The sequence below is a fragment of the Dermacentor variabilis genome, chromosome 6 (assembly GCF_050947875.1).
Source record: "Dermacentor variabilis isolate Ectoservices chromosome 6, ASM5094787v1, whole genome shotgun sequence".
NCBI classification, from domain to species: domain Eukaryota; kingdom Metazoa; phylum Arthropoda; class Arachnida; order Ixodida; family Ixodidae; genus Dermacentor; species Dermacentor variabilis.
Window position 1 is genome coordinate 160,001,528 of NC_134573.1, and position 21,009 is coordinate 160,022,536.

Sequence of the window (21,009 nt, forward strand, 5' to 3'; positions counted from 1 at the left end):
GCGCTGTTACGCAACTGGTAAAGGTCTATGCCTATACGACAGAGCAATCGGGAAAGAAGCCATTCTGGCCAGAACCAACTTGCAGGTTCGCCTCCTCCTGCAGGCGACTCCGCGTTCATCTCGGCCCACAGCTGAGCACTTGTCGAAGCCATGGATTTCGGAGGCCGGCGCGCGTTTGAGGTCTTGCTGCACCTCGCACTGGCCGGATTCGCCTACTCCTACTTCAACGGTGAGTTGTCCACCCGCATCTATATAGAACGGAGGCGCGAAGAGTCCATCTGGTCTATGCGCGGCCTAGTTTTCTTTAGGTTACAAAGCGGTCACGTGTTCCAATGTGACATCGAGATTTATTAAGCAACGTTACACCGAGAAAGCAACAAACATTGAAACAAAGTGACCTGTCAATATCATATATCATTCCTAGAAAAATTCTGTTTGCAGATGTTTAGCTGAAAAGTGTTTGGTTACTAGCGGTAAAAAGTGAAGAGCAAACACCGTTTAATTGAACTTCGCTCTGCACGACACCGCGTTGCGGGTAACATCAGTGTGATGTATACGTCATACATGGAGTTAGTGAACGACAAGTATGAAGGCAAAGGGAGAGGCTCAGTTTAGTAGCATCCATACAAAGGAAGCACAACGAAAGCGCAAGGAAAATTAACCATGTTCTTAAAGGAATGTTGAAGTCATTAAGACTGGCGGTTACCCTTGTGATAATTTTTTTTTATTTTTAACGAAGGAAAAGGGAAATGGAAGTGTACGTACGAAATAACAACTTGCTGCCTGCCGTTCGTTCGGCTCCCACGCACCAATGCGCGAAAAACGCCGTCCGGTTCTATAGCATCGTCGCTGTGCGCGAACCGCCGAAAAAAAAAAAGCGTTTCATCCCACCTTGTATACAGGCGGGTCGAGCTGAGTCAACGTATTCGGTGCAGGCGGGTTGACCCGTCCCTACTCGGCACTCGCTCAGCCCCGTACCGACAAGAGCGTTTACACGAAACCGACGGGCGATCAAGTACGTTGCCACAGGTCGACCCGGCCAGCTGTTTCACGCAGACGTCCTGCGCCTGTGCTACACCTCCAGGAAGTTTACAGAGTCGGCGCGTTCACTTGTATGTATATACACACACGGCGCAGGCGCCGACAACTCACTGTACACGCTGGACGGCCTGGGCCTGCCGCTGGTGCTGCCCGGCAGGCACCCGTCGAGTCGCAGTCACGCCAGAAACGTGGCCAAGTTCTACGGGCACCCCGTCCTGCCGAGGACGTCGTGGATGACCGAAAGCTCGTACAGGTCAGGTACGTGTGCCACGCTCGTGGAAGCGATGCTGCTGTAACCGCTTCAGTCATCGAGGGAGATCGCCGTCAGAACTCGACAGGACGACCGCGTGAGAGTGCGCGATTAGCATTCGACACGAGGGCGACGTCTCTATAAGCTTGTTGAAGGGCCTATTGGTTTTTGGTAGTAACGCGATTCAAACTGTAGCAATTAACTGACCGGGCACCGTATTCCCGAGGCTCTTCTCTTCGTAACTGCTGTTTGCCATTAGTCGGCGGCTTTCAGTAATGGCATGTCCAACACCGTAATTGGCTACAGCACATTCTCTTACGAACAGTTTCATAGCGTGAGAACGTTCTTGTGAATGCGAGACCAGACAAGTGGAAGTGGCACAGTAATGGCATCGCCTTAAACATCGGAAATATGTGGATAAAGTTTCATCTTGACAATTATCTAAGCTGCAGCCAATAAGGAGCGTGGTAGCACGAATGCGCGCGTGCCGAATCACGCGTCTTTCCGTAGCAGAAAGTAATTTTAATGCAAAGCCTACATATATAGAGTGCTGGAGCGCGTTTCGTAGCTTCCTTGCTAGATTGAAGCAATTCAACTTTTCAACTTTTTTCAAAATTCAACTTTTCCGACCATACCCTTGCAACCCAAGGACCGCAAGACAGACACATACAACAAGGCGCCCACATGCAGAGCGGGATAATGTCTCGCGTTGTGATGGACTCTCGCAAACGTAGTCAACGACTTGAGAAACAACAAGCAGTTCGTCACGCCAGCGGGCCAGTGCCTGACCAGGTGCAGTGCGGTCGAGCGGATAAAATGACAACAGAATATCAAAGAACGGCCTGACTGAGTTACAAGGTCGACCCGCACCTTATTTAATCAGTTAGATCTCAAGAAAACAAGTCGTGTTATTGGTGCTTGAAGGGCAAGGTGAATAAAGCGACGTGAGTATCTGGCTGAAACGCTTAGAATAGCAGGTCGTTATTCATCTCACTATAAGCTATAGCGCGCGATAAAAGCACTCGGTGGAAGACACCGCTTCTCTATGTTCGCCCTAGCTCGGAGAAAGCCGTATCTATGCAGAGATTATACAGAGTATTGTACAGCAGGCCGTAATACCCGAGTTCGGTACCCTTTACTCTACGGGCGCATATTTCAACACGAACCTCCGTGTTTATTTTACTTTACCCAGACGCATACGGTTGGCAATCAAAAGCACCGTTTTCAACCAGGAAATATATTGCTTGCATACCTTATCACTGGAAACACAGGAGACAGGTGGTATTTTTTCATTCAAAACATTTTATGCCCTGGTCGATAAACGAACAAGCGTTCGTTTCTTTTCCTTCTGCCGACCATATACTGTGTCACGCGCATGCATGGCGAGACTGTTAAGCCAAACGGCCTGGTTAATAAACACCGCTCTCAGGAGCACAAGGAAACCAGGATCGTGTAACCTGTAGTCTTCTATCTGGTCCTTGCCCTGATGCCCCACAAATGGTGTGCTGCAAAAGCGTATCGATCCCCGTTTGCGTCTAATGTTCATCCTAATCGCAGCTCTGAATCATGACGGGAGGGGGGGGGGGGGACAACGTCTATCGCCGAAAATTTCCTTCTCGCAAGCACTCTCACGTGCTATAGGAGAACGCGCCAACAAAAGCGCTCGCCGTGCACATTTAGTCTAATCACTATACGCAAGACCGGTTGCGCCCACCCACCCGACTGCTCCACCCACCCAAAGTCGAAGTATCAATTAGTGCAGTGAACCACGTGCTCGCGTGCGTGTGTATACACGCAGCAATCGGTCGCCGGCTACACGATGCATGTCAATGGTCCACGAGGCGTAAACAGACACAAGGGGCCCTTGAACCCGGGCGCCCAGCAGGTCGATCAGCGAAGACGAAGGGCAGCGAGAGTAAAGGATGTGCGTGCCCGTTCTATAGCGAAGGACGCGTATTAGCGAAGGACGTTCGCGGCGTGGTGAGGGAGTGCCACCGATTCACCGCGCGCGCGACTTCGCGGCCCGTCCCACGATCACGCCGCTGCGCGGACCGTGTAAACACGCTGCAGCGAAAACAAGGACGCTGCAGGCGAGGAAGGCGAAAACAGCGCCGATCCGCGTTTGTTGCTCATATGTGCGGTCTGCATGCGCGCATACATTATGACGGCGGATAGTCGAGAGAGACCACAAACGGGGTCGCGTTTCGCCGCGCCGTCAAACAACGCGGGCGCGCGCATCTTTCGCCGATTCTTTTTTTCGGACAGCTGCAGCGGGGCCGCGATTACCATGCGCCCGAGCGCGCCCTCCGAGAATTAAGCTCGGCGCATCCTTTCACTGGCGTGGACGAAGCGAGAATAAGAAAACGAGAGGTCCGTCCCTTCGCGTGCTGCTTCTTCTGACACCGCGTCATGAAACATCCGCGATGACAGTCCCGGCTTGCTTGCTTGCTATGTAGCCTGCTTGCCCCGTCACTGCTATACATGCAGGCGTCTTGGCCACGCTCTGAGATAACGTGCGCGCTGGGGGTAATGAGTATACTCGCCCAGCATGCATCACGGGAGGAGCTCCTGTATACACGGCTTCGACCCTCATTCTCCGCATGTCTGTAGATGCCACTCGTGCTCTTCCAGGTTAATCGTCCTCGCTGGCCGCTGCGAGCTTCTCCCCCGGCCGTCGGGCGCCCCGTGGACGTGACGGGGGGACAAGCGACCTGACACCGAAATGAAAACGCCCGCTGGGCCGCCTTATACACCTGCACGCTTGGCGGGAGTGCGCGCGTCGTATGCGCACACTTATATATAGATACTTACACACGTGCACACACCGCGTGACCCTGAATCGCTCCGTCCTTAGCCCGAGAGAAAACACGCGCGTCCGGCAGCCCCCGTTTGTGTGCGCACGTGGTCGTCGTCGTCGAAGTTGCCGTCGTACACGTCGACGTATCGTCGACGTATGCGGCTTCGGTCGGCGCCGACCTGGCGCCGACCTGGCGCCGAAATAAACGACGCCGAAAGCGTGTCGGCGGTGGCTCCGGTTTAGTTTCGCTCGGTTTGTAAAACGCGGACGAGGACGAAGAAGAATTCGGAACGGCAGAACCCCGCATCAGATCAGATTCACGACTCGCTCGATCGACTCTTGCCTGCAGAGCAGACGGGGACGCCCCCTGGAGTTATTCTTCGGCTGACGTTTAGCTCGATGAACGGATAGGGCCACGTGCTAGACTTCTCGGCAGGACGCGCGTGGTCAGAGGGGGGCGATCTGGGTAACCCGTATGGTATAACGCCGCCCGAAAATCTGTATTCGGCTATCAGCTCAGACCGGCCGTGCTATCCGAGCGCGTTCCGGGAGACCGGTTTCACGTGCGCGCCGTGTAGGTGAACGCGGCCGAGATAGCACATGGGCGTCCGTTCATTGTGACCGCCAAACAAAACTCGACTTCGTTTGCGTTAGTACGGGTGTGTGCTTTCAGAGAGATTCGTACGCGGATATAGAAACAAGTGCCAGTCCGATTGCCTAAGCACCGTTAGTAGCAGATTGGCGACGGGAATCTCATTGATGTATAGAGGCGTGCCGCGACACGGATTTATACCCATTCCCAGACTCTTTCTCTCTTTTTTTATCTTTTTTTTAGTCATACCCTGCGAGTATAAAAGAGCAACCTGAAATGCCTTGCATTTCAGTGAGGCGCAGGACTAGAATTTCTTTTTTTCCCCTTCTTTCGTGTGTGTATTTGCGTCATAGCGGAATGTGTGTGCGTGTTATGTGAGGGAGGAGGTGACGTCAATTTCTCAACCGTGTGTTAGGATAGCCGATTCTGCCTTACTTCTTATTGGTCTGCAGGACGCTATTTGCTCCAAGGACGAAATACGCAAGCTGCTCGGCAAAGAGAGTCCACTATAGCTAATATTATTCTTTGAACGTTGTATCATCAAATGAGAAAGAGATAGGCGTTCAATAAAAAGCAGAGAGATGGGCCGGAGGCGCTGTTTCTGGTCTGTGCTGCTAGAGAGAAAGGATGAGGATGAACAATAAGGAAGCAAGAAGCTAATTGTGATGACGATGATGGTAATTAAGTACAGAGTGATATACGTCCCTTACACAGATTTATTTGAGTAAACTACAGAAAGTCTACACATTCATTATATAAAATTGGTGTAAAGACAGTCTATATATAGTGACCTTACACTTTTTGTCGCATATTTGACTATAGTATGTAGACGAAAACCTACAGACAATATATATAGATCAATTCGTAGACTCCGATACACTTATGGCCTCACATATACACGTGCTGTAGTATACACATTTGTACCTTCAAACTACGCACCCGTTTGAGTTGAACCTGCACACTTTCGCACGTTGCAAACAGGGTGGATCGGGTCGTGAAAGCGTGCTTCCTCAAAAAAAAAAAAAAGAAAGGAAGGAACGCTACTCCCGAGCGTTGTTGCCTCACGTGCTTTCTCTCCGTGTGCCCGCGGCGCAAACGCAGAGGCCGTCTGCCGTCCGCGGCAGCTGTCGCTGTGCAACGACGTGTTGCCGTACAACTCGACGCTGCTGCCGAACCTGGTGGGCGACCGGGACCGCGTGTCCCTGGACCGGACGCTGCTCTTCTTCGCGCTCATGCTCAAGACCGAGTGCAACCCGAGGCTCAAGCAGCTGCTCTGCTCTCTGCTCGAGCCGCCCTGCCGCGCTGGGAGGACGCTGCTGCCGTGTCGCAAATTCTGCAAAGGTATTCGCGTCATTGTCATATCCTCTGCCAATAGAGAGAATAACTTTATTGAATTGGGGAAAGGGGCATATGGGATTAGGAGCTTGATGGGTGGCGGCCCAAGTCCAGGGCTCCACTGGCTTCTGCCGCTAGCCGAACGTGACCAAGCAGAGCCTTCTGCACCTTCGGGTCTGAGCTGGCGGGTTGCGCCTCCCATTGCTCCAGTGTGTTGGTTAGATTATACCTAAGTAGGCATTTAAATTCGGCGGTCGATTTTGGCATCCCCACGAGATGTGGTACAAAGACGGTGGCCTCTGCCAAGCCCGACCCTGCACATGCGCGAGCGTATATTCTCTGCCGTTTTACTCGTGGAGGAAAACCAACCAATTCAACGTTGAGGGAGCACCGTGTTACCAGTCTGATGCATCGGAGTATACATTCAAGCGCAGCAGAGCGCACGAAATGTGCTCGGGCACGCGCAAGTGCCCATCTCAACAAATGTACGGTCTTTATTCGAAACGCGATTTAACATATATGACTGAAGTTGTAATGGTTGTGTGTTCATTTGCTTCGTGTGTGTCCTCTGTTGCGTTTCAACGTTCTTCGATATGTCTCACCAACGAGGTCGAATTTTTTCTACGCTCAGCTTATGCAGTAATTACATGCGTTTTTCGTAACTTCCTTTCTTTCTTTTTCTTTTTGCGGAACTCAGTTGAAATCTGGTTGAAACTCGCCTAAACCTGTCGAAACCTATTGCACACTTCTTGGACACAGTAGTGGTATACTAAACGAGAAGAAAGGGGGTTAACCGAGGGGCCCGATGCGAAGGTTGTGGGTTGTTTTCTCATCCACTTTAATTTGCATTAGTTTATGTTTCTCTATTTCATTTATTAAGCACAAGTAATTTCCCCTGTGTTGTCCTTGGTGTCAGTGTTTGTTGGCTACTTATGATGGTTGTATACTAGTCACATGTCTGATTCCACTGTGTGTCTCCTGTTTAAGGGCTTCATCGTACGATTCGAGCGAAAATATTACAGAAAGCATAGAGGATTGATGGTGCGAGAGAGGTATGTAGAAAATACGGAATATAATAATATAAAATAACAGAATGTTATTTATTACTTTTATATATCTGCGTAAACACACTAGTAAGCACATCGCGCTAGCACCATGCACTTGCTAGCGTAAAAGGTATAGCCCGTCCTCCGTTCCGACCAGTTTTTGCAAGTTTACACATCCCCGCCGTCTGTGCGGGCCTCCGCATAAGTTTTGCTTCACATTGAGGTATGATGTACAAATCGAATAGGGGTGACCGTGAATTATCACCGTGAATTGTCAAACGTGAATTGCCACGAAGCTTCACCAGAAAGTTGCAACGCGAAGCATCGTGTTTGTTAACTGCAAACAGTCCATTTGTTCTCGTAGTGCATCAGTGCACAAGAGAAATTAATTCCCATTATCGTTTTCACAGATGAAAAAAAAAAATTGTTGTTTATCGTTCAAGGAGAGTGATGAATATGACGTGCAGTAGGACGCGAGACGCTCCTTCCTGTCCTGTTCCTTTACATTGTCCCTCGTCTTATTACACCAATAACAAGAGCCACGTGACTGTTTACTTCTCACTGTAGAGAGGGGATGGAACGGGCGAATCCACGGGTTGCTAAGGAGGGGCTTCAAATGGTTAAACTTTTGCATTAGGATCATTCGTCCGACTCTTTCCGATAAAAAAGATTGAATAATTTTCACATTTACCCTCTAACTACTACACCGAGTCATATTGATGTGTGTACTGTGGGAAAAGCAATCCCGTGGAAATCGCTTAATTGTTGTATTTTCCATTTTTTAATGGAATTTCAAATTCGTGATACGAAACATCCTGCCCAGATCATCGACAGAGTGTAATAATGAAGCCTGTGTACCACCGGCCAAGTTATTTTTCCCCTGTTTTTATTTTTATTTTCTTCATTTAATCCCCCTCCTCTCTCTCTCTCTCTTCAGATGCCTCCGTAAAAACATACGCGATTATTGACCTCCAATAATACACTTCCCAGAGAAGGGAAGTGCTCAAAACGCACGTAATTCGACCACTGCCTTGTCGGCTGTCCGAGACACTAATACGAACGCGCAGTTTAATCGAGCTGGGTCGACCCGCGGAGTCATTTCCTTTAGCGAGAGTGCCATGGGAATCGGTCCAAACGGCGCGTTCCTGCGCGAGCGTCCTCCTGGACTACTTTCGGCCGCGCAGGAACGTTCCCTGCCTCATATACAGGGGCGCAGTAGCCTCTTTTCCAAGGTGGGGTCAACAGAGCAATCGTGGAACGACGCGAGAGGAACGATGAAGTTAAAGACGACCCGGAGGGAACGCGAAGTTTATGGCGCAACGATCGCAAATAGCGTGGTGGATCGCGGACGGAAAGAGACTTGCCGGACACGCGACAGGCGGAAAGTGTCCGTCTCCCTCCATCCCTCCTTTCTCTCTCTCTTTCTTTTTCCCATCCCGATTTGCCCCCTCCACATCTCTACGCTTCATCGTGCGTCCGGGAATGAACCGAATGGACAAGTAAATAGGCCTTGCTTATATAGGGTGGTCCGAATACAATATCTGTGCAAGATTTGTGTGCCTTTTTCGCCGGTGCGTAGTTCAAGCAGAAGATTACTGCACTCCTGGTGTCGTCTTCTCGTCTCGCGTCGCCGTCTACGTTTTGCGCTGTTAACTCCAGGATGGAAAATCAACAAGCTTAAGCTGCTGTACTAGCCAGTTATGTTGTTCTACAATAGGTTCTTTTTGCATAGATTCTTCCAGAAAGGCGACGACAAGGAGAACACTATACTGTGCACACACACACACACACACACACACACACACACACACACACACAAACACACAAAACAATGACCGAGCTGAAAGATTGCCTCCCCACCCACCAACAAGCATTACTGCTAATATTAAATACGTCTAATCAGTTCTGCGGAATTCCGCAAGGTGCAGAAAGGTTCATGAAGAGGAAATTTGTCATCTACTGAATGTAGCACGAAGCTACAAAGAAAATCAAAGCGGTTTCCTCAGAAAGAATAGCTTCGCAGCTCAGGAAAAATCTGTGCTTCAATGCGGGCACTGAATTCGGGATCATGAAAACTTCGAGCAATGCAGTATGTCGAATAAAGCGATTTGGTTATAAAGAGGTATCAGTGTGTTTGTATAAGCTGGTTGGCGTTTCTCAACCGGATAGCGACAATCGCACCTGTTTTCTTTTTTGTTTCTCTCTCTCTCTTTGCTCTTATTCTTCGTTTTAAAACGCACAAAAATATGCCATAAGGCCTACCGGCCGGGTACACAAAATTATGTACAGCCGACGATATACAACGAAACAAGCTTGCCTAACAGGACTGAACCCGATCGTTTGTCACGTGACCTTCGAGAAGACCGAGTAGCGCGATGACCTTCTCGATACGGAGGTGCCGTCCAGCGACACACGACGATACATAGCTTGCACAATCCGTCCAAAGCGTAACGCTTCTTCCCCGTTTCGCCGACTGTCAGTTTGCAGCTATAGTGCTGCAACGCTCAACGCAACGCTCAACCGCATCGCTCAGCGTTAAAGTCGGCGTAAGCGAGTACAACGGGATGCGTATAGGTTAGCTGGTTTTCCGTCGACGTGACGAACACGTACTACACGCGGTTACATAGAGGTACCGAGAGGATGGCAGATCACGAAGACGGGCTGCTACCAATACGTAGTGCAGATTTGATCTTGGACGTCTAGCGTAGGTGTGCAAACAAACGCATTCAGAAACGAAAGCCAACGCAGCTTGGTTCTTGGGGGTGAAGTGTATAAGGTCAGGGGCAGGGACTCGTGCCTGCCGCAAACGGAGTGCGACACCATTTTATGTATTTTACCACTCCTTGTTTCTAGCTCTCCCGCATAACCTCCGACCTCCTCTCTCTTCCTCCACGTCTCTTGGCTAGCACTAGTTCGAACAGGCACACCCATCGATGCGCTTTGGGCGGAACGTTCTACCCGCGTTCGCCGGGCGGCTGCACGGCGGTGAACCAGTGGGGACGTCGCTTTTCTTTCTACATTCTCTCCGCTTCGACCGCCGCGGGTCGTCGCTGCCGTCGTCGTTGTCGTCTCGAGAAATAATCGTTTTCGAATTCCGCGTCGCAATCGATCGCCCAGCGGACGCCGTTCCAATGGCCCCCTTCCGAAACCGCCGAAGCCCCAAATAGTAGTCCGGTCCGGCAATATCGTGCAGCGTTCCCAAAGCTAGACGTCGAATCACTCAATAAAGATGGCGGCCGCGCGGCGATCAGCGCTCGGAGAGACGGGAACGCGTACGCTTAAAACAGCGCCACATGTTGCGCCTTTCTTATATATATATATATATATATATATATATATATATATATATATATATATATATATATATATATATATAACACCTGCTACTTTGCATTAGGGAAAGAAAAGGGTACTAAAAGAGAGGGAGAGAGAGAGTTGATGGCGAGGACGAAAATGGTGGCGAATTAACTCGAACAGGGAAGACTTTTCAAAGTTTCAAATACACACCGCTCTCGTGCAATTGTTGTGTCCATTGTGTCAACGATTGGCTTTGCTCGCAGCAAATCGCGGACATATGCCCAAGACGAGGTGTTCTGTAAGTCTCGGGTACACCGCACTCGATCGCAGTCCGGACAGTCTGCCCGGCCGATAAGCCGTATAGGTAGGCGCCGAGTGAACGCCACACTCAGTCGTAACCTGTGTAGCAAGCCAATCATGGCTCGCACATTCAGACTGCTCGCTCGTAAGGATGGCCTGCAAACGGTCGATCGGCACTCATGTGCTGGCCAGTCACCGAATGTACGTGCGTCCATCTGCGCGCATGTACCCACAACCGTGAACAAAAGACCACAAACTCGCAAGAAAAGTGAGAAAGGAAAAAAAAAAGATTTATTCGTAATCCAGAAGCACAATCTGAAATGGACGATTGCACTTATGACTGCAGTGCTCAATTTCAAGTTACGTTCACAGGCGGAGATGATTGTAGCTTTGGAGAGTACACACATACATGCGGCATTCTTAAACACACACACACACACACACACACACACACACACACACACACACACACACACACACACACAGAGAGAGAGAGAGAGAGAGAGAGAGAGAGAGACGGAATGCTGGAACCCATTTTACAACGGTCCTATAGTGTGCAACCTTGGGATATGAGCTAAGGAGTTAAAGTTTAACCCAAGGAGTTAAAGCACACAGGCACACGCACGCTGGCAAATCCTAACGTCCACGATCACAACAACGGCCGCCACGGCACCGTGCCAATGAGCAACGCTTCTCACGTGCCAACAGCTTCGTGAGTATCGAGCTATAGCATTTCACAACGCTGTCGTGTTTTAGCGATGCGGAGAGCGCCTCTTGCGTCGCAGTGTGTCCGGTGCACGCCGGCGAACGACCTCGATAACCACGGAGGACGCTGCGTACGTAATGAACGGGTTACGTACCCCGGGCCGCGGGCTAGCGGTGCCCGCTGGGGCGTTCGCTCGCGCTGACTGACTGATTCGCGGCGGCTGGAAACAGCCTCCCCACGCCTCCGGCTTCGAGATGCGTTTTCCTTCGCGACGGGTCGTTCCCGCGAAAAAACGCTAATCCGCTCGGTGCGCGAGTAGCAATTAGACCGACGTGCGCTGCTGCCCGCGCGCTTCTGAGACGTGCGCTCGAAGTGCGGAGCAGGAAGTTCCCACGCATCAACTCGGCTATCGAAGAGGAAGCGAATTAATGCTTCGGTTGAATGATCCTCAGCGTGGAAACCATACCGTGTTCAGTACTGTGCCTCCTCTGTTAACCACGTGTCTATGGTACTCTCGAAAAATAAAGGAAGATGCGGAGAGGCGCTCATTTGCGAGCTGAGGTAGAGGTTGGCCTCGAGCTGATTGCTTCCACAGCCAACGATCCATAGCGCTGTTGTTTGGAGCTGGGAGCAACGGGAAGAGGGAGAGAATAAAAAGTATTATATGGGTGGCGCGGGGGTGCGACAATACATATCAGCAAATGGCCGGTGGGCGCATGTAGACGATCGCTTCCAGACTACCGTAAAACTTTGCATACAATATATAGGAAGTGTAGTTCTGGCTTTTCAAGCGCCAGATTTGCTTCTCGTGTTAGGTACGGGTGGCAAAGTTCTCGATTTTCTTGAATGACCAAGAACCAGGGGAATTCGTTAGCCGCTTTATATGACGAAAAAAAAAATAATAAATTCTGCTTCGCATCGTTAGAATGATCACTTGTATTATATGCGGTTTCATATATAATATGCGAGATTTTATACTAAGTAAAAGCCTCGATGAACTTGAAGTCGAATTTCGGTTCTAATAAGATCTCAGTGAAACCTGTTCTGGCAGCAGCTTAACGTCAATATAGGCTAAAGAAATACGAAATAATTCCGAAACTCCGTCCGGGCATTGTCACTGTACAGAAGCGACATGTACATTTCTAGCATTTAACAGTGAAACTTGAGGCAAAGGGCAGAGACGACGAGGCACACAGCGCTGCATTTCAACAAAGATTTACTTCAAAAGGACAGGGGGGGGAGGGAGTGAGAACAGGAAAGGACAGGTCATAAATCTTTGTTGGAAGTCAGCACTGTATAGCTCTAATAACTGTCCTTTAAGTTGCGCTGATGTGCTAAATATGCCCTGCCAAACAATCCCAAACCGAAGCTTTTTAGTGACATGAACATTATTTTGTTGGAAACCTTGTATATCCGTCTCTTAGATGGCGTTTTAAAAAGGTTTGCGGGGCTTATAGTTTACCTTTCTTAGACTTACTATGTAGAGGTCGTCATTATTAGTCCTCTAGAAGAACAAGATAGTTTTTTGTATTTGCACAAACGATTTTATAGCTGGAGCACCAGAAGAAGACTGGAACTAACGGTGACAGAGAGCTTCCACAAACAGATGCCCCTGCAGTAACCTACACAGCAATATCCGTCGACCTGGCAGCCGTCTGTCAGGTCTCGTTTGCGGCAACGACGAGCGAGTTGTGAAGGAGTAATTTGCCGGTTTAAGGGGGAGGGCTGACTCTGCGGTCATCTGTGCACATTAAATTACAGTGTGGAGATGACCTCTCACCAGCTCGTGCGTCGCTATGCGCAGTGGCGACGGAGAACTGCCAGAAGCTGATCCCAGCGACGCTGGCGCTGTCTCGAGTGTTCGACTGCCGTCGCTACCCGGACTCGGACAGCCCGGGAGTTTGCCTCAACCTGGCCAGAAGCGCCTGTGAGTATTTAGCGTACACATGGCACACTTATAACACGTCCTCGAAGCTGTGCAACATGTATATGATATAATGGTACGTCGTCAGTAAACACACGGAGACTGTCTAATTGGTTGTGGCTAACAGACAGGCGCGTATGGGATGGGATGATACTTCAGTTCATACCAAGATGAATATCGCGGAGTTGGACAGTTTGTGAAACGAATATAACCAGGGCGGAAGGAAACGGGGACTATAGGAGAGAGCACAACGGCAGGCAGCTGGCCCCGCGGCAGGCAACCTACTCTAAGACCGCCCCTCCTTTTCCTTTTGGGGCCCACCTGCCCGTTGAATCTTGGGGAATAGGCCCTACGTGATTACCGGGCTTTTCAAGACTCGTCCAAATCGGCCCTCGCCAGCCACCTACGCTCCCAATACTATCCGCGAGCTCGGCGGCTAGAAATTACCGCGTGCCTATCACGTGGTGAAGGCATATTGCTAATTAATAATGGGCGCGAATATTCGGAACTTTCGAATAACGAATCGAGTAGTCATTATTCGTAAATGCAAACACTTTGTCGAATACTTTTCGAATATTTCAAAACGTCAAGCGCGCCGAATCGAACATAAAATTGGAGCAAAAGTACGGTAAATTTTCACCCCCGCGGGCGCAGTATATAGACATAAAAGAGAACTTGCTTAGTGTAGCAGGCTACGTCGCGTAGGTAGCCGTACTTTACAGGCTATACAGCGATCATTCGCACTCTCTGAAGAGTCCCGTGCATGCGAAGAAACTACTTGATTGCTTTTAATGCTCAATTTGTGCTTTTAATAAAGTACGCTTCACAATGTAACCACAGAAACTTGCCAACTCTGAGAATATCAGGATGCGAACGTCGTTTAAATTTGTATTAATTTTCATAACGGCTGTTCACTATATATACGGAAACTATTCGATTCGCTTCTGGCACTATTCGATTCGGTCTCAAAATAATTATTTGCACACCCCTACTAATTGGAGGTATCTTGGAAAGGTCCTTGCCCTGAAATTGACTTGTAATAGGTTTTTTTTCACTATGAATCTAGCGGGGCCGTTTAGTTACAACGTAAAAAAAGAAAGCAAAAGAACATAAGGTTCACTAAAACGTATCTCGCCCCCTTTCACCGCATGCCCGCATAGTTAAATGCGAGTCGACCTATAACACTACCTATGCGGCAAAGCGCTTTTATACAAATTTGAAGCAAACGTGTATATATAACCACACTTTGTATATATACGTCCATGTACTTCTCTACAAGAGAGGTCAGGTTATGGCGAATGATGGATGTCGGCGGTTATATGTTCAGGCCTCTCTACACCCCACGGCACTTGTGAGACTGGGAACACGGCAGTGCAACCGGATAACACAATATATGACACGTTCGATGACGTGCTCGCCTTTGTGCTGAGCGGTGAAAAGGTATGCTCGCACGCCGAAGCAGCGGCACTCACGCCACTTCTTCATTGATGTAGTACCAACAGAAACTGTGATAACACAACGATCCGACTAAAATCGCATTCCGAAAAGATTCTTTCCAACCGCGGCTGCAATAGCTGGTAATCGCCGTGTCCGGCGGTCACGTCTCAAATGGACAGCAAAACGACCGTATGCGCTGATAATTTACAGGAGATCAGTCGATCAATCAAGAGAATACAGGGCAAAAATTCTATCGATAAGAATTACAGGTCACCACAATCGCTCAGCCGGCACGGCGCTAAAGGTATAACAGACAGGCTCAGACTGTTTTTTTTTGTTTTTTTTTCTCGCTGTAGATATGAGTCTGTTCGATTTTTTTTCTTCTTCTTTTTTTCGGAAGAGAACTTCCCAGAGCAGCCGACATCTAGACGCTGAAGCAGCGCTTCAGACGAGCACATAAGAAGGAACACGATCGACACTCCTGCGCTGTGCCGCGCAATCTTTTCGCGCCCTCATCCCAATTAAACGCTATTCAAGTGGCAGGACTGAACAAGCCCAACACAATGCGTTGGCAATTTATTTATTTACAAATACTGCTGTCTCAGATTTGAGACATAGCAGGAGTGGGTAAGTACATCAAGAAAACATACAATCAACATGTCACATGTCAACGAACTTCGTCTACAAAACTCTCATGTGGCAATTCTCGGAGATGAGTATGTAGGTTATTCCACAGTTCAATGATAAATGGCAAGAAAGAAAATTTGAAGCTATCTAAGTCAGCTCGAAAGGGAACAATATTCAAAGGATTGGCTCTTCGTGTCACACGTGCCGAGGAGCTAAAAAATGTCACAGGCACGTCGACAATGACAGAAGCATGTACAATTTTGTGCAACATTACAATCCCTTCACGCGTGCGCCTATGTGCCAACGGCTCAAGCGATAGCTTTAGCAATCCTTTTGACATTTTCGAAAACCGTAAATCATTTTTTTCAACGCAGCTGTGCAAGTCTACGCAATTAACGCTGTTTTATTGGCACCTGCCCGCAATGCCACATGCAAAACGAGCGCGACTCGATCGATTCCACGACAATGACCTGTGCTTGGTGCTCGCCCGCACCAGCGTGCATGCGCCAGGAACACCAGTGTCCTGACCTGACGTGCATCCCGAAGCAGTGGCGGTGCGACGGCGTCCGGGACTGCCCGCTGGCCGCCGACGAGGCAAACTGCACCGGTACGTGTTGGCACGTACCAGTTACTGCGTGCTTGTGTACAGCCAGGGTGAGCAGCGCACGCTTACTGCAATTATCTGCACCTCCACTGCAGTGATGCCTGGGGTAATGTGGTGTGCCTAAGGCTATATATACAATTTTTGTAACATAATAATGCCGACTCCAGAAGTTAGTAGATGCTCCCCCACCACCACCCGATGTAACCGTCTTGGTTTTTGAGGTACTGAGGTACAGAAAGCTGTATCGTGTTCCAGCGGGAACACAAGCACTCAGAACGTCTCGGAGAGCGCTGTCGCCAGCTTCCCAGCTGGACACGATGGTACCGCCGAGACCGGCGCGGGGACTCTCCGGAGCACTTTTCGAGCTGTTCGAGCGTCTCCATTCCCACTGGAAAGCGTGAATAGAGCATGCTTACAGTACTGTGCACGTCTCAGTAGTCGCGCGCTCGCACGCGAAAGGCTCTTGAAAACAATTGAGTAAAGGCAAATCCATCACGTGGGAGTAACTGCTTCGTTCATGCATGAATACTTGACTCCGTTTCCGAGTGTCCCAGCTGGCGTATGTTTACTCCGCCTGTGTCCAAACGCACTATACCTTACTTAAGAGAGTACGCAATTACTCTCGGGTACAGGAGTAAAATACGGATCACCCAATTACTCCCGCACAAAGGTGCTGCCAGCACTTCCTTTCTTGTGGTGTATACATGACGGCGGGTGGGACGCGGACGGTGTGCCAAACGAAAGCGTTTCATACATGCCGGAATTGGCACGAATTGCGTTTCTTCGGGACAGGCGGAACATGATTACCGATAGGTTGAGTGTGCCGCGCCATGATTTGGATCGGAAAAAGAGGACCGGTGATAACTGTATCCTACGGTGGGCCGCCAGGCCGGGGCGCGTCGAAGGTGTGCAGTCACGAGGAGTTCCGCTGCGACTACCGCTGCATCCCCAACACGTGGCGCTGCGACGGCGAACCGGACTGCCAGGATGCCGCCGACGAGAGGCACTGCCCACCCAAGCCAGGTGAGCCCCGTCAGCTCTCTTCCGTGCGAGAACCAGCGCCGGTGTTGGCATCAAGTCTGCAACCTCTCTCGCCAAAAGTGTAGTCCACTTAGCGTGTATGACACAGGCTTTCTCTTGTTTTTTTATTTTAACAAAATTTTTTTAAAAATTGCATGTGGCAAATAGCACGATTCTAACCCTCGATCTGAATTACTCCATTGCTTCTACGAGGAATCAGAATGATTAATTGCATAATTAGCATGGTTACGCTAGTTAACATTCTACTTAATAACCTTACGGCACATATTTACATCTGCGAATTGTAGCCGGTCAGTTCGCAAAGCATATCCACCTGGAACGAATTCTCAGAACTCCACTAGTTTCCGAGATATTAATTTTCAAAGTGTCCGACGAAATGCATTGGCGTTCCAGGTACTTCTGTGCTTTAATGCATAAAACAGCGTTTTCTCTAAAAGATAAATAGAACAACAGTGCATCTTTACCGCGACTTTAACGGCCCGTATCTCGAAACCAGTGCCATCCTCAGAATTAGTTCGAAGTCGCTATATATGCCTTGCAAACCCACTAGCTACAATTCGTACGTTCAAATAGTACGTGCTGTAAAGAAATTATTAGATAGTTAATTAGCGTGACCACGTTAATTATTCATTTGGGCAACGTGTTGGGCTCCGAAAGCTCGCTTTCGGAGCCCAATACATACGAGCCCCTCCTTTCTCGATCGCAGCAGCGCTTCTGTGGCCTTCTGCAGCTGTGATGTGCGAGACCATTGCATGATCCCAAGATCTGACACAGCGATGATAATTTTCGTTACGTTGGCGGCTGCTCCTCCGAGTCGTGTTGTCCCCTTTGCTTTTTACTCAGTGCAGTGTACGTCCTGTTTTACACTGTAATAAATAAATCTGAAAAAAAAAGAATGGAAATTTACGGAACATTTTTATTTTACTAGAGTAATTTTTTAATGGAAGAAACATGTTATTTCATTTTAAAAAATGACTCTTCTGTTAATGGTCAAAGACAGAATTTTTCTTGATTTAAGCAGAAATTGGTCCCCTACGTCAAAGTGGAAAAAGGCTGTTAACAATACTGTGAGCAAAATGAGATTTGTTCGTCTATGTACTATGATCAATTAACATTTGTTTGCAGATTCACCAGCCACGCAAGTATAGACAGATAAATCTCGCATGCGCGAGCCAATTGCTCTATAGTTTCGGAATAAGATACAGCTGCAATCAGGACGAGTTCACGCCGCTCGGAGCATGGCTATAGAAACTTGTGGAGTGGATGTGTCGCTGACACGTACGTAGTACCGGATGTCTTGGAGCCATTTGTCTTGCCAAGTGGTCACATCTCATATGTTTTACATAGCGTACGTGCTTATTTGTACATGTATATTCTGGTATAACCACCATCCCAATAATTTCCTCTCTAATACTTCATGAAAGCTGCAGTCATGTGGGGTGTAATTTTGCTCCCTTAATGGAATAAACTGAGTTACGACTCTTTTCTGTAATGTTACAGAAAAAGAACAATTAACATATTATTTTGGTTAAATCATAGAAAAACAAATCGCAGAAAAACAGTGCACCACGTGTTTTGGGTGTGGTCTTGGACTTTAAAGAACAACAATAAATCAGTTCATCGAACTCTAATGAGTTCTTTCGAAACTCTTCATTAACGTGGCGCGAAACAAAGTTGCTTATTACTTCAGGAACTAAGGCTAAACTTCGGCTTGTTGAATTTCGCACTGTCATCACGCACTTCAATGTATGTTCTCATATCTTGGCTGGTTTAGAGCAGGAAACAGTCCTAGGAGATTTGTAGAATGAGCTTGCTGCTCTTTTAGAATGCGATGTAGCGCTTCTAACCAATAAACGATTACCAACCTAAGCAGGCCCAATTACCGTTGCGGCGGTAGACTGCTGATCACAACTTACATATATGTTATTATATTATACGCACATGGCAATGTATGTAATAAGTGTTTGTGCTGTCATGTTAGCGGTGTGTTTGATTCACTTGCGATATCCTTTAAAATGTCCGCCGTTGCCTCTGCGAAGCCCCTCCCGAAAATAATTCCCGGGTGCGGCCCTGAACCTGACAATTCAGTAGCACCAGCTCCGCCCCGCAAAATCTCATCTGCACCATGCTTGCTGTCCTTTCGTGCTACAAAACGAAGTTCCTTGACAGACGCCAACATAGAAATTTCACCTCCGCCGCGACGTCCCGGAAATTAGCCAATTTGATTAATTGTCGCACCTATTCCATACACGTTTTTTTCGAGTTGGACAACGGTGTAACTGCCACTGCATTTTGTGGTTGTCACCGGGCTGCGCTGACGCCGTCAGAATTCCGACGACGCCCGGTGCTGCGCGTGAACCGCAGAGCGGCGTCGCCATCACTTGGCGAATTTCGATGGGGGCGAAATGCAAACACCCGTGTACTTAGATTTAGGTGCACGCTAAAGAACCGAAGGTGGTCGAAATAAATCCGTAATCCCCCCCACTACGGCGTGTTTTATGATCGGATAGTTGTTTTTGCACGTAAAGCACCAGAATTTCTCTCTCTCTTCGGCGCCCCTTTAACGCAGAACTCCGGCAAAACGGCGTAGCGAAAACAGACTCCCACTCGGGGCTTTCTGTGCTTTGCAGTGTGCGGCACGGGCCGGTTCCAGTGCCGGGACGGGTCCGGATGCTTCCCGCAGCGCTGGGTGTGCGACGGAAAAGCCGAATGCCGGGACGGCAGTGACGAGCAGGACTGCGCCAACAGGAGTGAGTATAATACGTACACATGCGCAAACAAGGACTTCAAACATCGTTGTAACCAGTACTTAAAGTCAGGAGAAAGGGGGGCGGCCCCTCCTTCATTCTTTGAGGGGGGGGGGGCGATTAGCCACACCACCTAAAGAATTCCGTGTAATCTTCCCGTGATGTCACATATTTTGGCAGCGCCGCTCGGTGCCTGTTAACTGTTATATATATATATATATATATATATATATATATATATATATATATATATATATATATAGAGAGAGAGAGAGAGAGAGAGAGAGAATGCGAATAAATGCTCAATATACACGAAAATACTGGGAAATTCGTGACGCACGTCTGGCTGACGTTATCAGTTACTCTGCGCTTCGGGCCCTAAATTCGAAACAGGAACGATTGGCCCTCATTTTCTAAGCAGCAAATCAACGTCTTTCTGACGTGCAATTGAGGGAGAGCTCTGAGCGACAGAAAGACGAGTAATGTGGCTACACTGATTTGATATTCCACTTTTCCGTCAGGAGTGTTCGACGCGCGAAACGTGACTGGGATAGCGATCGCCGTAGTAGTCACGTAATCCTTGTCTCGCCCCGCATCGACCGCAGAATGCACGGCCGGCGACTTCCGGTGCGACAACGGCATCTGCGTGCCCTCGCTGTGGCGCTGCGACGGACACAACGACTGCCGAGACGGGAGCGACGAGCGTCACTGCGGCACTTACGTCAAAGGTGCGCTAACCACTGGTCTTCTGCCACGCGTCGACGATGCTCGATTTTCAGCGTAGCGTTGCCAGTGTTAGCACAAACTTACACCTTAATTAGCACATCGTTACCGCTCGGTATTCGTTGCACTGAGAATATATGGGTATGCCTTTTATTAATGCGGAAGCATTACATGCCACATTACGCGAAAATCCGTCGGCGTGGCCTAAAGATGGTACCGGAAAATGGTCGACAGCGCGAAGAGTGAAAACACGTCAAAAAAAAATTACGCCGACGATTACGACACTCCCTAGTGCGAAATTTCAGCGCAACTTTATACGTGTTTCCATATCGCGATATAACTAGGCAAAGAATCTGAGAGAGACATGTACACTCTTAAGCAAAATTACACCCTTTTGCCATAACTATATAATAATCGTCATCTGTCTTGTACGCATTTCCTTTCTTTAAGGCGGCGAGCCCGGTACTTCCAAGTCACGAACGGCATGCCCGTTATCAGCATGACAGTGCATTCTCGACAGAGGAAAGTAGCGCGCGCAGCGT

The 21,009-nt window shown here is 48.8% G+C and overlaps 1 protein-coding gene across 1 annotated transcript in view; it reads left to right on the forward strand.

The window, feature by feature from the left end:
* Nucleotides 1–21,009, forward strand: part of LOC142586343 (uncharacterized) — a 33,437-nt gene that overhangs the window by 7,309 nt on the left and 5,119 nt on the right. Inside the window, exons 2-9 of the mRNA XM_075697592.1 lie at nucleotides 104–229; nucleotides 1,138–1,294; nucleotides 5,708–6,021; nucleotides 13,169–13,291; nucleotides 15,849–15,959; nucleotides 16,845–16,979; nucleotides 19,628–19,747; nucleotides 20,350–20,472. Coding sequence (XP_075553707.1) covers nucleotides 151–229; nucleotides 1,138–1,294; nucleotides 5,708–6,021; nucleotides 13,169–13,291; nucleotides 15,849–15,959; nucleotides 16,845–16,979; nucleotides 19,628–19,747; nucleotides 20,350–20,472 — 1,162 coding nt within the window. The 5' untranslated portion in view covers nucleotides 104–150. The remainder of the gene's footprint in view (nucleotides 1–103; nucleotides 230–1,137; nucleotides 1,295–5,707; nucleotides 6,022–13,168; nucleotides 13,292–15,848; nucleotides 15,960–16,844; nucleotides 16,980–19,627; nucleotides 19,748–20,349; nucleotides 20,473–21,009) is intronic.